Source organism: Rhipicephalus microplus, unplaced genomic scaffold (assembly GCF_043290135.1).
Source record: "Rhipicephalus microplus isolate Deutch F79 unplaced genomic scaffold, USDA_Rmic scaffold_23, whole genome shotgun sequence".
Classification (NCBI taxonomy): domain Eukaryota; kingdom Metazoa; phylum Arthropoda; class Arachnida; order Ixodida; family Ixodidae; genus Rhipicephalus; species Rhipicephalus microplus.
Genome location: NW_027464596.1, coordinates 9,226,922 through 9,241,532, shown reverse-complemented (window position 1 = coordinate 9,241,532; position 14,611 = coordinate 9,226,922). Strand labels below are relative to the sequence as shown.

Genomic DNA, 14,611 nt, shown 5'->3' with positions numbered 1-14,611 from the left:
GCTTGCTCCGAAGCACACAATAATTACAGTCTATGCAAAAAAAGTCAGGATACAGCAGACACTCATGTAATATATACTCGGCGACAACTTTACTGGGCAGCAGGGTAGACGCTACGCAAGAAGAGGGCATGCCTGGTAGCGCGTAATTTTTTCATTCACCTTGCTGTAGTAAGTGCTGCCTTATCTATAGTATAACTCAAAATCCAGCTGCACGAAGTCGTAGGTAAAATACAATGTTGTCCTGTTTGTAAAAATACCCCCTTCTTCTTCTCTGTTCTTTGACAACACCTTTTCAGTTAGCTTGTTTTGCAAAGTAAACCAGAATTACGTGGTGAGTAAGTGTGCAGCCACTTACGCGCTGTTTAGATCTCCAAGCAAATTGTTCTCTCACTATCACACTAAGATAAACACTGAACAATCTTGAGACGTTTTCCTGTGCACATTTTTAGAGGCGAAGCTCCTTATGGCGTGGCTTGTGCGTCCCTGGTATTACGTAACCACCAGTGGCACATTCCCGAAATAGCGGTCCTTACGATTTTGACCTCCAAGGTGGTTCCGGTGAGAGATTTCTTCTGTGCGTTGTTGAACAATAGAAGATAGTGCTCAATGCACATGTTAATGGCTGCTAAGGGGAATCAGAGACAGGAGCATTCGGCCTGTAGGTAACGCGCACGCTGCGATCCCCATTAGCAGCTATTGGCATGTACATTGAGCACGATCTGACAAGAAAGGGTTGCTATGTTATACTCGCTGGGTGTAACCTCCTTGGTTTTAGAAAGGTTTAGCGAGCGTTTGCCGCATAGCCATGAATACAGTGAACTAGTATATACTATGAACTCGAGGTGGTTAAAGGTGGGAAGTAAATACGAAGCGCAAGCCGTAAGAAAGTGTGCATGTGCCACCTCCCGTTTAGTCCTTGAAATGTCCGCTGGATGGCGGTGCTTCTATATGGAGAATATATGATGAAAAGGTGCGAGATGGTGATACTTTGAGTGCTGAATTGATGGACGAATGGACACGCAGACAGATGCAAGGAAGGACGCATGAACGGACGCAGGCGCGGATGCATGGACGAACGCAGGGACGGACGCACGAACAGACGCATGCACGGACGGGTGGATGGACGCATGGACAGTTACACAGACGTACGTAGGAACGGACGGAAGCAAGAACGAATGGACGGACGAATGCTTCGTTCCACTCTCCATCATTCACTCCGTGGATATGCTGCCATTTTTTTTTTTCAGTATGTAATTTTCGAAAGGTGTTAATGATGCCAGTAAGTCAATCTGATATCAGCCATAAACAGCCGTAATACTTGCGGAGCAATGCGAATATGCGGAAGCCTTTGCTCCAATGTCAATATAGTTGGCACCGAGTATATACGACTATATGGCTCCTGAGCCTTTATAGTGTTTGGCGTAGATGAATGTCATTATGTCGTGGTGATGTGAATGGCTGCCATGTTGAAGCAAAAAGTAAAGAAATAGGTTCGAAATGGCTGCCTATAATGGATGATTTTGTTACATAAAGACTCTTTGAGGCCGTCAAGTACAAGAAGCTAATCTGTCTGAGATTCAATTTGGAATGTAGATTTTGAATAAGTGCGCAGAAAATTCGTCAGGGCTCAAGGATTCCTTGCTACAGGTTCTGAATTTGCACCCTGCTATTTGAACGTTTTCAACATTTTCACTTACGTTCCAGTTTACCTGACGCATATTTACTGAGCTGACGTCATAAAGCACTTGTGTGGATGACTCACACATGCAGCACGGTAGTACTCCCTTCGAGAGCCATCTGTGCTACCCTAACATTGAGCTTGAAATGTGCAAGAACACGCCCGCATTGTAAATTATTTTGTGCATGACGAGCACCGGAAACTATAGAGCTGTTGAGTGTTTGCAGAACCTTTTCAGAGGCAACTACGTTTGCTCTAATAATTTGTTAAACACTTATTGACAGGTAACCGCACATAACAGACAGTTAACAACAGATAATAGTTCAAGAGTGTAGGAGTTCGAGCTTGTTGGTAAGGCTTTATTGATACGAAACAACGCGAAAAACGAGGACACGAAAAGAAACAAATGGGAACAAGCGCCGGCTATTAACTAATTAGTTCATTTTTGGCAAGCACAAATAATTAGGCTTTTACACATGACAGGAAAGTTCAGGGGGACGGAAAAAGCGCGTGCGCCTCACTTATACATTGCATACACTTAACGGTGCAGATATCTTATAGCTTGTTTATGTTAGTTTGTTTCTGTGCGCTTGTTTTTCACACTGTTTCGCATTGATGAAGATTATAGTTGATTCTTTGCGAGTAAAGTGACAGGAAACCTGGAAAACGTACGCCTGATTTCGCAAACTCATACTAGAGTTGAATATCTGGCGAAGTGTTCAAATGTGGAATATTTTCTTAGAGTGTATAAAGCCCCGCCGCCGTGTTCTAGTGGCTATGGTACTCGACTGCTCACCCGCAGGTTGCAGGATCGAAGATCGGCTGCGGCAGCAGCATTTCCGATTGAGGCAGAAATGCTGTAGGCCCGTGTGTTCAGATTTGGGTGCACTTTAAAGAACCCCGGGTGGTCCAAATCTCCGGATGCCTCCACTACGGCATCTTTTATACTTACATGGTGGTTTTGGGATGTTAAACCCCACATATCAATCAATTAGATAGTATAATGAAATCTGACTGTATAGAACATGAAGCACACACAGGTTTTTTACCGAATCCAGTGAATAACACATTAGGCACGCAATGCCTCCTTAAAGAACGTGACTGAAAATTAAAAACAAAGTACCATGTCATGCGTAGCGCAATGGCACGAACCCTATAGCTAGCACAAGGCATTCGAAAACTGTGTACGGTTGAAAACTTCCTTTTGGAGAGAGACCTGTAAAAACATATTCCTAAGGATGTTATATGTCAGCGTCTTGTTTTTTTTTTTTCAGTCTTTGAAGACCAAAGAATGAGAGTACTGTCATATTTGAGCGTTATTTCTAATTCCAGGTATTCCTTGAACTTATTTTTAGTAACTAATTGAACATAGAAAAAAAGCTTCATCTGTAATAATTCTACTGAAATGTACGATTGAAAAAATAATATTGACGCTGAACACAAAGCCGACCTGAATATGGATGCGCTCACAATCAGAGAGAAAGCTGAGCTGATTGGTAGGTATTCAAAGTAAACAGACAGGGCGTGTGTGTAAGCACGGACATAGCAAAGAACTTCATAGACACCTGAAACGTCGACGAACAACAGGAAAGGCGCAAGACGGTGGAAAAGAAAGAGGCGCGAAACCCTATCTGCGCAAGCTCATACCATAGGCGAACCATTCAATCCGGCACGCGTAGGGGTCTATGTGAAAGATAACTATTAAGACAGTTTGTTTTGTTTTTTGAGCAGGGTAATCAATAGTGAGCTCACGCATGCGCTATCACAGTTATCGGTATGCCTGGCTTCGAGCAATAAACGCGTTTCTTCGTTCTCATGCCGGTGAAAATCACACGTTCATCGAATTTCGGCGTGCAATAATACTCTCGACCATTCGCAAATCGATTAGATCGTGAGCCTCCAGTTATCAATATCTTATATTTCATTACACTCACTCTCACTTGCGTCTGTGTTTGCAGCACGATCTGACTCTATTATACAATCAATATGGGCACATCATTGCACAGCACCGCCTCTATTCTGGGCGAATATTTTGGTGAAATTCACAAAGAGGCGTCGGCGCTCACTTTTACTGCTACATGTTCAGTACTTTTGTATTCCTAGAAATAAGCTGACAACTATAAGTGTACACGTCTTAAAAAAAGGCACGCATCTCTACAAAGTGCATGATGACGAGTGCGCGAAGCTATAGGGCCTATAAGGTCCATAACGTCTACGTCAGAGTCGTGTACTAGTATAAAGGACGGACACATGGACGGGCGCACGAATGAATGGACGGATGGGCAAACGGACGGCGCAGATAATCATGTATTGTAGTGTAATATATTCATTGATGTACAGATCAAATAGGCTTTTTTTTTACATAGATCTTTTCTCCGATGGAGGCGGCAATGTGTTAGGCCCGTGTACTCAGATTTGGGTGCACGTCAAAGAACCCCCGGTGGTCGCAATTTCCAGAGCCCTCCACTTGGCGTCCCTTATAATCATATGGTGGTTTTGGGACATTAAACTCCCCAAAATCATTCAATAATCAATTATTTACTTAGATGTTCTCGTTCTTCATTGTTCAGGTGTTCAGTTTTGGTTTTGTGGAGCGCGACGCACGCCAACAAGACTCAGCCCTCATGAGCTTCACCTTTAAAAACACGGAGGGCGCTTGAAGAGTATACAACGCGATAGCGTAATTGGACCAATTTCACATCGGTGTCGGCGTCGTTGTTTGTCAGCGAACAATCAGCGATAACCTTAAGGTAAAATTAAAAACTGACGCAAATATTATAGTTATGAAGCCAAGCCACAATGGAACCCCAGCCTGCATGGGAAGCAGGCGTTCTACCACGAAACCAGAACCGTGCCCCAAGCTACTTCAGATAAATATCCCGCGCGTGTGTTATTTAGTGCGTAGACTCACAATAAGACATTTTGACTGCGTGGGCGAAGTCTAAAATCTCACCAGTTGTCTCAACATGTGAGTTGCACAAAGAATATATGATTTAAATCTTCCATACCCACTACAAAAGGCTCTGCCACAACCCATTGTGATCAGTCACATCAAGAAAAATGGCATACTGTCTTAGGGCACGCCTAGTGGTTACCTCGCTTGTAGTATGCACTTCGCAACGGCACTTTCAATATGCACTCTAGGGTAGTTTAAAAATGTGCTAAGTTCCTTTCCTCGCGGCGCGGATGACTCGACAGGAACTTGACACCTGGCTAGCGATTTAAAGCACGATGCCAACGGGTGCGATTAGACTATCGCGTTGAATTTTCGCAGGCGAATCTCAAGCATCGTCAAAGTTTTTAATTTGATTGATTGATTGATTGATTGACGTGTGGGTTTTGACGTCCCACAACGACCATATGATTATGAGAGACGCCGTAGTGGAGGGCTCCGGAAATTTCGACCACCTTGGGTTCTTCAACGTGCACCCAAATCTGAGTACACGGGCCTACAACATTTCCGCCTGTTCTTTTATTTGAATCAATCTCGAATTTTCACTCACGAACCACGCAGATCTTTCATTCACAGCCAACAAGGCACATGCTCGATTTACTCTGAAAGGAGCTCCTGAACGCCAAAGCATTAAAAAAAGCTGGTTTGAGACGAACTTCTGTCCGCAAGGCCCCTGGCCGATCGTCGCCTGCTTTCGGTGCGCGCCACAAATTCAAGGGTCGACTCTACTCTTCTGCCATGTACAGCAATGTCGTTTATACTTACCTTCTTTCCGTAGTTCTCAAGAGCGGCCCTCTTTTTCCAGTACGTGCGCCCCGTCAGGTCTCCCTCGTGGTTGTCGGCGTCGCAGATGAGCACCTCGTCCTCGCCGTAGTCGAACACGAGGAGCCAATGCATCGCCCACGAGTTGCCGCTTGCCGACTGCGACGAAGACGTCAGCAGGGAAAAGGCGTTGACGGCGCCATTGATGGAGCTGCCCTGCTGAAGCGGCCTACTGCAGAGGTACACCTCGCACCAGTCAGAATACAGGCAACCCGACATGTTTGTTGTATTCCTCGACCTCTTCGTCGTCCACGCAGTCTCTCAGCAACCACTACGTAGCACGGCAGGCAGCTATCTGCGGATTGAAGGTGGGACCGAACAGACCCGGTTCGTTCTATGCGAGATAAAGAAACACGCACATTGCACGTATTCGCGCAAAGCAGGTTGAACAGACAAGACATAGCTGAGATATCACTGTAGCGGCGCTGCCATCGGCATCTTACACGTTATCTGGTCCCGAGAGGGGCGATATTCCAACAGGGGAATCCCCTTTTCTAGGCGGCTTGTTTTTCTACTACCTACTATAAGTCATAAAAGAAAAAAAAACGCCAGGCCTCCATGAAATGTGTAGCATGAAAAGTGGCCTTTCAAAGCCTTTTCTTAACACTCTTTGAATAACTGCTACAAACACACTTGCTGGGTACCCATGGCACCGTAAATAATCATAATTTTTGTGTACTAGAGGCTATCGTTCATAATTCTTCGGAGAAGCGTGGTATCCTTTGCAAACTTGCAAAGAGTTATGTGCACTATCTTTATGCAGTGGCTGATGACGATGAAGATTTATGCCTGAAATGGGTATGCGCCCCTCACCCTTAAAAAAGTAAGTAAAAAAGGTGGCAAGTGCAAGCAAATAGGTAGTAACTGCAGCGCTCACTACCTCTATTGGACCGTTACTAACCTTTTGCTACATGTTTACTACCTACGTTAGTAAACAGTAACTAGCTGCAACTTTTACTAAGTTCTCGCTACCTGTTTACTACATAGGTAAGTAAACAGTAATTAACTAGAATAAAAGAGGTAGTAACTGCAGCCCTTACTAACTTTCTTGCCCCGTTGCTACCTTTTTACTATGCCGCTGTTGGCTGTCTAATTGAAAACAGTAGGTGAATATTATTGTGACAGTTTATGAAAGGAATCGTCTCCACGTATCATCTTTAAATTTGAAAAAAAAAATGACGCCGAAGATATTCACGAATAATGTAAAAAGATTTTGTTTCAAAGTACGCAAACGAGATATGTAAACGTCATTCTAACATTGCCGTAATAGAGAAGTAGAAGTTAACGAACCATAATGAAGTTTCCCACGCACTGTAATAAACAATTTGTTCTAGAACAAACTCAGTAAATTACAGCAAAATATATAAGACCAGCGGATCGCAATTAACAAGGTGGTGGAATTCATCTGGAGTTCCTCACTACGGTGCATGGTTGGTAACGGCTAGGGTAGTAACAGTTACTAAATTCTGGTTGTGACCAGAAATGTAGTAACTGTTTATAGCCTGGCGGTTAATAACTGCGCTTACTACAAGGGTTGTGACATATGTGACAAACCATTACTACCTCAAAAATACAATACCTTTTTTATGAGTGCAGTTAATGGGTGAAGCAGAACAAGCTTTTGTATTGGGTTGGATCATTTAACGAGCAACTCTTTACGCAATTCTCATTGTGTGACACCTTGTTGTTCCTTTGATGTTTTAACCGCTTTATTACTCATTCAGCGCAATTCTTTTCCCGACATCAAGCCTGCAGCCGCAGGCCAGATTTGAAAGTTTCAAGGGCCGGCATGGCTCAGTGGTAGAATACAAGGTTTGCACGCAGCGGGCTCGTGTTCGCATCCGTCTGTGTCCTTCTTATTTTTCTTAAAGACGATAGTCTTTCTTGGGGACCTTTGACGGAAAAATTTTGGTCTGTCTGTCTGTCTGTCTGTCTGTCTGTCTGTCTGTCTGTCTGTCTGTGTGCCTGTACATTTGTCAGTTTGTCTGCCCTAACGATACCTCAAGCGGCACCAAACTTCCAACCCCACCCGCAGCGCCCACCAATATTGCTCATGGTATAGCGTTCATAGTTGTGCGATTGTCAATAAAAAGCAATTATTCCGCATATCTGAGGCACCACAACAATGCTTCGATGTTTTGTATGTCTGCCTTTATACTAGAAGAAGCACACACAAGTAACCCTAAGGAGTGTAGCGTTTAATCGAGCGGCGCTGACAGTGCAACGCAATGCTCAAAAAGGTGTTTCCAACGCTTTGCTACGACGTCACGGTGGTGGCACCTGCCCGTCGCTTATCCTTATCACCTCCTTAACCTTATCCTTATCACCTCGCTTATCCTTATCACCTCGCTTATCCTTATCCTTATCACATCCTTAACACCTTATCACCTCCGAGACTGGAGCGCATGTTTCTCTGCGGGCTGCACGGCTTCGTTTTCGAAGATAACTGCCAGATGGCACTTGTGTCTAACGTACCTTGAAGCGCTCGTTCGCCTCCGCTTCAAGCTCGAGGCACTCTAACGCAGCGCCTGCAGAATACCATTCACCAATATTCTTGCACAGAACATCAAATGAACGTTTTGTTCACTCTCTCCGGACGCAATTTATTTATTGAGTTGTTTCTTTTTATTTCTTGCTATATCGGTTACGGACACTGACGGCTGTGGCAGCGGACAGCTACGGCGCCACATGTGACCTGTGTTCTGATCTCATAGCAGCTTTCTCTATGAAACAGGCACTGCTTCTATACTCGCACAAGAACGAACACACGAGGGCATGCACAAGATGTGTTCCTTCTTGCCCGTGTTTTCCAGGCAGTGCCTGTTTTCCTTCGTGATGTATATTTATACGAATGAGCCCACGTTCAAATCTTTTTAGGCCAGTAGCTAACCTGTGTCGTTCACCGACATTTGCCTGGCTCTGGCTTATAACTTGGTACTATTAATACAATAAATGGCACTCTTTGGGATCACTCAATAAAAGGCTTTAAGTAAATCTACATCTTTCTTTTTCATCCTATGTGGCGTACTTCAATCTATTGTGGGTGTCAAGTCTGAATTTATATGCGCCCAGAAAGTAAAAAAAAGAGGTACTTAAAAACAGTGAAAGCCTAGGGGAGTGGGAAAGTATTATTTTTGGAATGAAGCGCCAACAAAAATATAGCGTTAAAAATATGGCAGCATATTCACGGAGTGAATGATGGATAGTGGGGTGAAGCATCCCTCCGTCCATTCGTTCTTGCTTCCGTTCATCCATGCGTGCGTCTGTGTGGCCGCCCATGCGTCCATCCGCCCGTCCGTGCGTGCATCTGTTCGTGCGTCCACACGTCCATGCGTCCATCCGTCGGTGCAGCCATCCGTGAGTCCGTCCATGCATCTGTCTGTGTGTCCGTTCGTCCATCTATTCAACACTCCAAGTACCACCCTCCGGCATCTTTTTATTATATATCCCTCATATAGAAGCACTGCCATCCAGCGGACATTCTAAGGACCGAACGAGAGGAGGCACACGCACACTTTCGTACGGATTGCGCTTCGTGTCTACTTGCCACCTTTAACCACCTCGAGTTCATGGTATATACTAGTTCTCTGTATTCATAGCACCGCGGCCCAATGCTCGTTGAGCCTTTCTGAAATATAGGAGGTTACGCCGAGCGAGTATAACGTAGCAACCCTTTCTTGTCTTGTGTGCGTTGTTGAACAATAAAAATTCGCAGCCTGCGCGTTAACTAAAAGCCGAATTCTCCTGTGTCTCATTTCCCTTTAGCAGCCATTGGCATGTACATTGAGCGCTATCTTTTATTGTTCAACAACACACAGAAAAATCTCTCGCTGGCACCACCTTGGCGGTCAAACTGTTATACTTCTAACACACTACTACAGCGGCTACAAGGGACGAACGGGTGCCGCTATAAACAGCTTCGCCCCTAAAAGATGGTGAACACTGAGTGACGTATGACATGTTTCTGGGCCCAATGCTCCTCTGGACTTTCGTCCTCTGATAGATGACCATGTTGGCGATTAATATTTATCAATAATGACTACACACTCTATTACGAGCCGTGGGAGGGTTGTGCACGTAACTGACATGAGGCATGGCTATACCATATTAAAACTAGATTCGTTGGTTCGTTCACCAGACAGCAGTGGCTCAACCCACCACGGGTGATTGGCCATAAATCGCGCGGCAGTGAGATTATGAAAAAAAAGGGGAGGGGGATGCCGGCAAAGATGTATTTATGTACACGAAAGAACTAATTGTGCCACCACTGTATCCGCTGTTTTATTTAGTGTTAGTGCACTGAGACCTGGCAACCACACTAAATGTACATCACGAACATGATTGGGCATATCTGTATAAAATTTTGATAAACAAGGCGATGTCTTCGGTACTGTCAGAACGGTGCAAACGAATAAAGAATCACTGCAATATAACCACCAATGTTGAGAGCTTGCGTATTGCCAGATTGACTGCCAATAATTCTCCTGGAATATCGGCGTAAAGCAGTCTGAGTGAAAAAGAACAGTTTGATGCTCTTGAATGGATGCCCATTCGCGCTTTCTCGGCATTGGCAGAAGCTTCTGTGGCTATAACTGAACTTATATATAGGGTATGGAGGTGGTCTTCAATCAACCTAGTCGAATATCTAATCGGCAAAATTTTAGCAATTTTTCGAAATGTGTCATCAAATTTTCTTCTTACCGTAGGAATTCGTACCTGTGAGAAACCCACGTCCCGGTTTTTACCCCTAATGGCTTTCAGAGCTTTCGCACATTAACTATTTGAGATCGATGTAGCCGAGAACACTCACAATAAAAAAATATATGGATGGCTCGCTTACAAATACGTATTAGGAGCGTGTCTGTGGGGAGGGATAGATGTTTAGAAATGTTTGAACAGTTAATATGCGAAACCTAGTTTTTTAGAGGAAGCAGATATGCTCCATGATGAACAAAATTATTAGCGACAAACTTAGGGATGCCTAAACATATGCGCGATTCATCACGCTCTATATAGAGAAGAGGCCGTTATTTATAAACAGATCTCCCAAAGAACAGCACACATCCAAACTGTACTTTCGGGCGGACACACATGCAATATATCATCCAAAAACTTCTACGCATTCAAAATCAACCATTGTTGATGCGCCAGAACAACCCAACCGCACGTAATCACTTAGACGCAATATATTCAGTATGTGACCTATATTTCAGATTTGCAGTGTATATTATACCCAAGTACTTTAATGAGTCTACTTGTAGAATAAAGTCCTGGCCATGCATCAATGCGATCCGCACAGGCAATTTGATTGATATGTGGGGTTTAACGTCCCAAAACCACCATATGATTATGAGAGACGCCGTAGTGGAGGGCTTCGAAAATTTCGACCACCGGGGGTTCTTTAACGTGCACCCAAATCTGAGTACGCGGGCCTACAACATTTCCGCCTCCATCGGAAATGCAGCCGCCGCGATCCACACAGGAGAGCTAAATGAAAATGCAAGAAGAGCACTTTTTTTTAATAATAAATGACATGCGCAGGTCGCTAAGCCATAAATCTGTGGTATCCAAATATGACGGTAAAATATTGTACAACGAGTGCGTTTGGCAAGCTGGAAAAAATGCTATATTGTCTGCGTGTACATACACTTGCCCATTATCGTGAGTAGGGATAGAGCTTTATAATGTATTGAATAAAATTGATAAAATAACGGATCCCCGAGGAACCTTTTTTCTCTGTTTGTATCGCTTAGAAAATAGCTCGTTCTGCGAACAATAAAATGTACACCCACATAAAAAGTTTGAGTCCATGCGATTAGATATATGGGAACGTTAACACTTCGAAGTTTACTAATCAAGATGGCGTGCTGCGCGTTGTCATGCGCCTTAGAAATATCTAAGATCACCAGAGTGGCATATTGCGTTCTGTGCCGAGCAAGTTTATTTGTAGCTTCTTGGTCAACATGGGCACATCATATGGGGCACCCAGCTGTAAATCTGATTTGAGATTCACTCAATATATGTTTTCGCACTACCTATTTTGCTCTATGTTTTCGCTCTACCTATTTCGCTCTATGTTTTTGCTTTACTAGAAAAGTTCATAAAGTTAACGAGATCAGTGGGAGACAAATGAAAGTATTTTTAACATCGCTGTAGTTGTATTATCTGGACCTGGAGATGAAGCTGGGAGTGATAGTACTTCCTCTTCTATCTTTTCTAGTGTTGTTCTCTCGCTTCTATCTTTTTTAGTGTTGTTGCCTTAAATTCAATACATTTTTTTGTGACTAGTACAGTGGGGTAGCACTGACATAAAGCAATCTTCCCATCCTTTTTCAATTGCTTCAAATGACTGCAACAATTCTGCAGGTGATACACAAATTATTCTATATTTATTGATGAAAGAAAAATCTCTTTATACCGCAGGAACCTAAACAGGACTTTCTTATTTTGGGGGAAAAACTCCTTAAGCTGTGGGTCGTGCGTCCGCGACTTATGTAGTAGTAGTAGTAGTACTAGTAGTAGTAGTAGTACTAGTAGTAGTAGTAGTAGTAGTAGTAGTAGTAGTAGTAGTAGTAGTAGTAGTAGTAGTCAGCAGCCACCTCCACGGCCGGACTAGAGGAGCAGCATGCGCGCACTCCTTTGAATTGGGGAGAAAACCGGCGCACGTTAATCATAAATAAAATGGTAGTTGTTTCTGATGAAATAATCTACATAGGCGAGTATCGGGGACTTCATATCTAATAAAATTTGCCTTGAATTTTATGTTTATGAGAAAAAACTAGTAACGGAGCAACGCACATTTAGCATTATGTGACCAGAAAAGGTTGCCACGTTAAACTCGCTGGGCGTAACCTCTTGGTTAGGCCGCAGTGTCATGAACTAGCGGGGGCGAAAATTGGGAACTACACACGAAGCGCAGGCCGTAAGAGAAAGCACGCGTGCCGCTCCTCCAGTACAGCCATGCCACCTCTCGTTTAGTCCTTGGAATGCCCGCTGGATGGCGGTAGTTCTATATGATGAATATATATCATGAAAAGATGTGAGATGGCGGTACTTGGAGTGTTCGCTAGATGAACGGATGGATGGACAGACAACGGACAGTTAGACGATATGGTGACTGTGTGGTTAGACGCAATGGTGACTGTGTTGACCACTCCTAAAAATGCCATGTCATCATCTTCTGAGACATCGTCTTGCTTTATAGGCGACCCTGATAAGCAATCAGCATCAGAGTGCTGCTGTTCCGACTTATAGACGACCGTCATATCGATTTCTTGTAGGCGTAAGCTCCAGCGCGCTAGCCGACCGGATGGGTCCTTCAAGTTGGTCAGCCAGCAAAGGGAGTGGTGGTCGCTGACTACGTGGAAGGGACGGCCGTAGAGGTATGAGCGAAACTTCAGAACTGCCCATGCTACAGCAAGACATTCCTTTTCAGTTGTGGAATAATAGAACTCGTCATGGGAAAGCGTCCTGCTTGCATATGCAATCACTCTCTCGGCTGAGTCTTGCCACTGGACGAGTACAGCGCCTAAACCTACGTTGCTGGCATCGGTGTGGATCATGGTTGGAGCGTCCTCGTCAAAGTGAGCAAGCACAGGCGGTGTCTGCAGGCGCTGTCGTAGACCATCAAATGTTGCTTGTTTCTCTTCGCCCCATAAAAATGGAACATCGTCTCTTGTTATGAGTGTTAAGAGCGACGCTATGTGCGAGAAATTGGCGATAAACCTGCGGTAGTAGGCGCAAAAGTCAAGAAAACGTCTTACGGCCTTCTTTTTTGTTGGCACCGGAAAGTTTCGGACGGCGCCGATCTTGTCGGGGTCCGGACGAACACCTTCATGGCTCACCACATGTCCTAAGAATCAGAGTTCCTTGAAACCGAAATGACATTGCTCAGGTTTCAGCGTTAAGCCAGCGGACCGTACTGCTCGAAATACTAATAGCAGTCGTCTTAGATGTTCTTCGAATGATGGTGAGAAAACAATGATGTCGTCGAGTTATACCAGACACGTCTGCCACTTAAGGCCTGATAGGACGGTATCCATCAGTCTCTGAAATGTTGCTGGGGCTGAGCACAATCCGAAGGGCAAGACTTTAAACTCGTAAAGCCCGTCAAGTATAACAAAAGCAGTCTTTTCTCTTTCCCGCTCATCGACCTCGATTTGCCAATAACTGCTTTTCAGGTCCATCGACGAGAAGAAGCGTGCATGCCTCAGCCTGTCAAGTGAAACGTCAATACGCGGTAGTGGGTATACGTCTTTCTTTGTAACGTGGTTCAGCTTGCGGTAGTCCACACAGAAGCGTAAGCTGCCGTCTTTCTTCTTCACTAGCACTACCGGTGATGCCCAAGGGCTTTTTGATGGCTGAATGATATCATCATTGAGCACTTTCTGGACTTGTTCTTGGATTGCTTCGCGTTCTTTCGGTGCCACGTGGTATGGGTTTTGTCGAATTGGTCTTGCCGTCCCTTCCGTTATAATTTGGTGCTTTGTCAGTGGCGTTTGATTTACCCTCGAGGTCGATGAAAAACAGTCTTCAAACTGGCCGAGAATATCTAGAAGACTCTGCCTCTGCACTGGCGATAAATCTGTGCTCACGTCGACAGGCAGTGGTGTTGAAGCGGCCGGCGTCTCTGTCTGTTGTACTGCGAAGCACTCGTGGAATTCTACAATTTCTTCGAAGTATGCAACACTGGTACCCTCTGTAATGTAATGGACAATACCGCACGATGTGGCCTGCTTCCCCACAATGGAAGCACAGGGGCCTGTTGTCAGGGGTACGCCATATGTCGGTTTTGCTGAGTGGGGGTCACATCGGTGTGGACGTTTCCCTGTAGTACCAAGGCACTGTTGGCGGCTGTTGCTGGTGGTACTGCTGAGGTGGCGGCACGTTAGATCTAGGCTGTCGACGGAGAATATCTGCATATGTTGGCCTAACTATTTCAGTGTTCGGCTCGAGAAGTGAAAGCGCTTGCCTTATTTCTTGGCGAACAACTTCTGTTACCGACGCAATCACGCAGTCATTAGGTGCGGCAGCGAGCTTCTTCACCTCTTCTTGCACAATTTCGCGTATCAGGTCACGCAAAGAACGCTCGTAAGGTGTCACAGTGGTCACGGCGGTTGCGCTGATTCGTCCGCTGTTTTTTGGGTGGTCGTACTGGC

The 14,611-nt window shown here is 44.7% G+C and overlaps 1 protein-coding gene across 2 annotated transcripts in view; it reads right to left on the bottom strand.

The window, feature by feature from the left end:
* The window catches only part of LOC119167511 (uncharacterized), a 28,480-nt gene that overhangs the window by 1,482 nt on the left and 12,387 nt on the right, over positions 1–14,611 (bottom strand). The window contains exon 2 of one of the 2 annotated variants that reach the window (XM_075884044.1): positions 5,397–5,787. In XM_075884044.1, the coding sequence (XP_075740159.1) occupies positions 5,397–5,672 (276 nt within the window). In that variant the 5' untranslated portion in view covers positions 5,673–5,787. The remainder of the gene's footprint in view (positions 1–5,396; positions 5,788–14,611) is intronic. The other variant, XM_075884043.1, reaches the window with a different exon arrangement.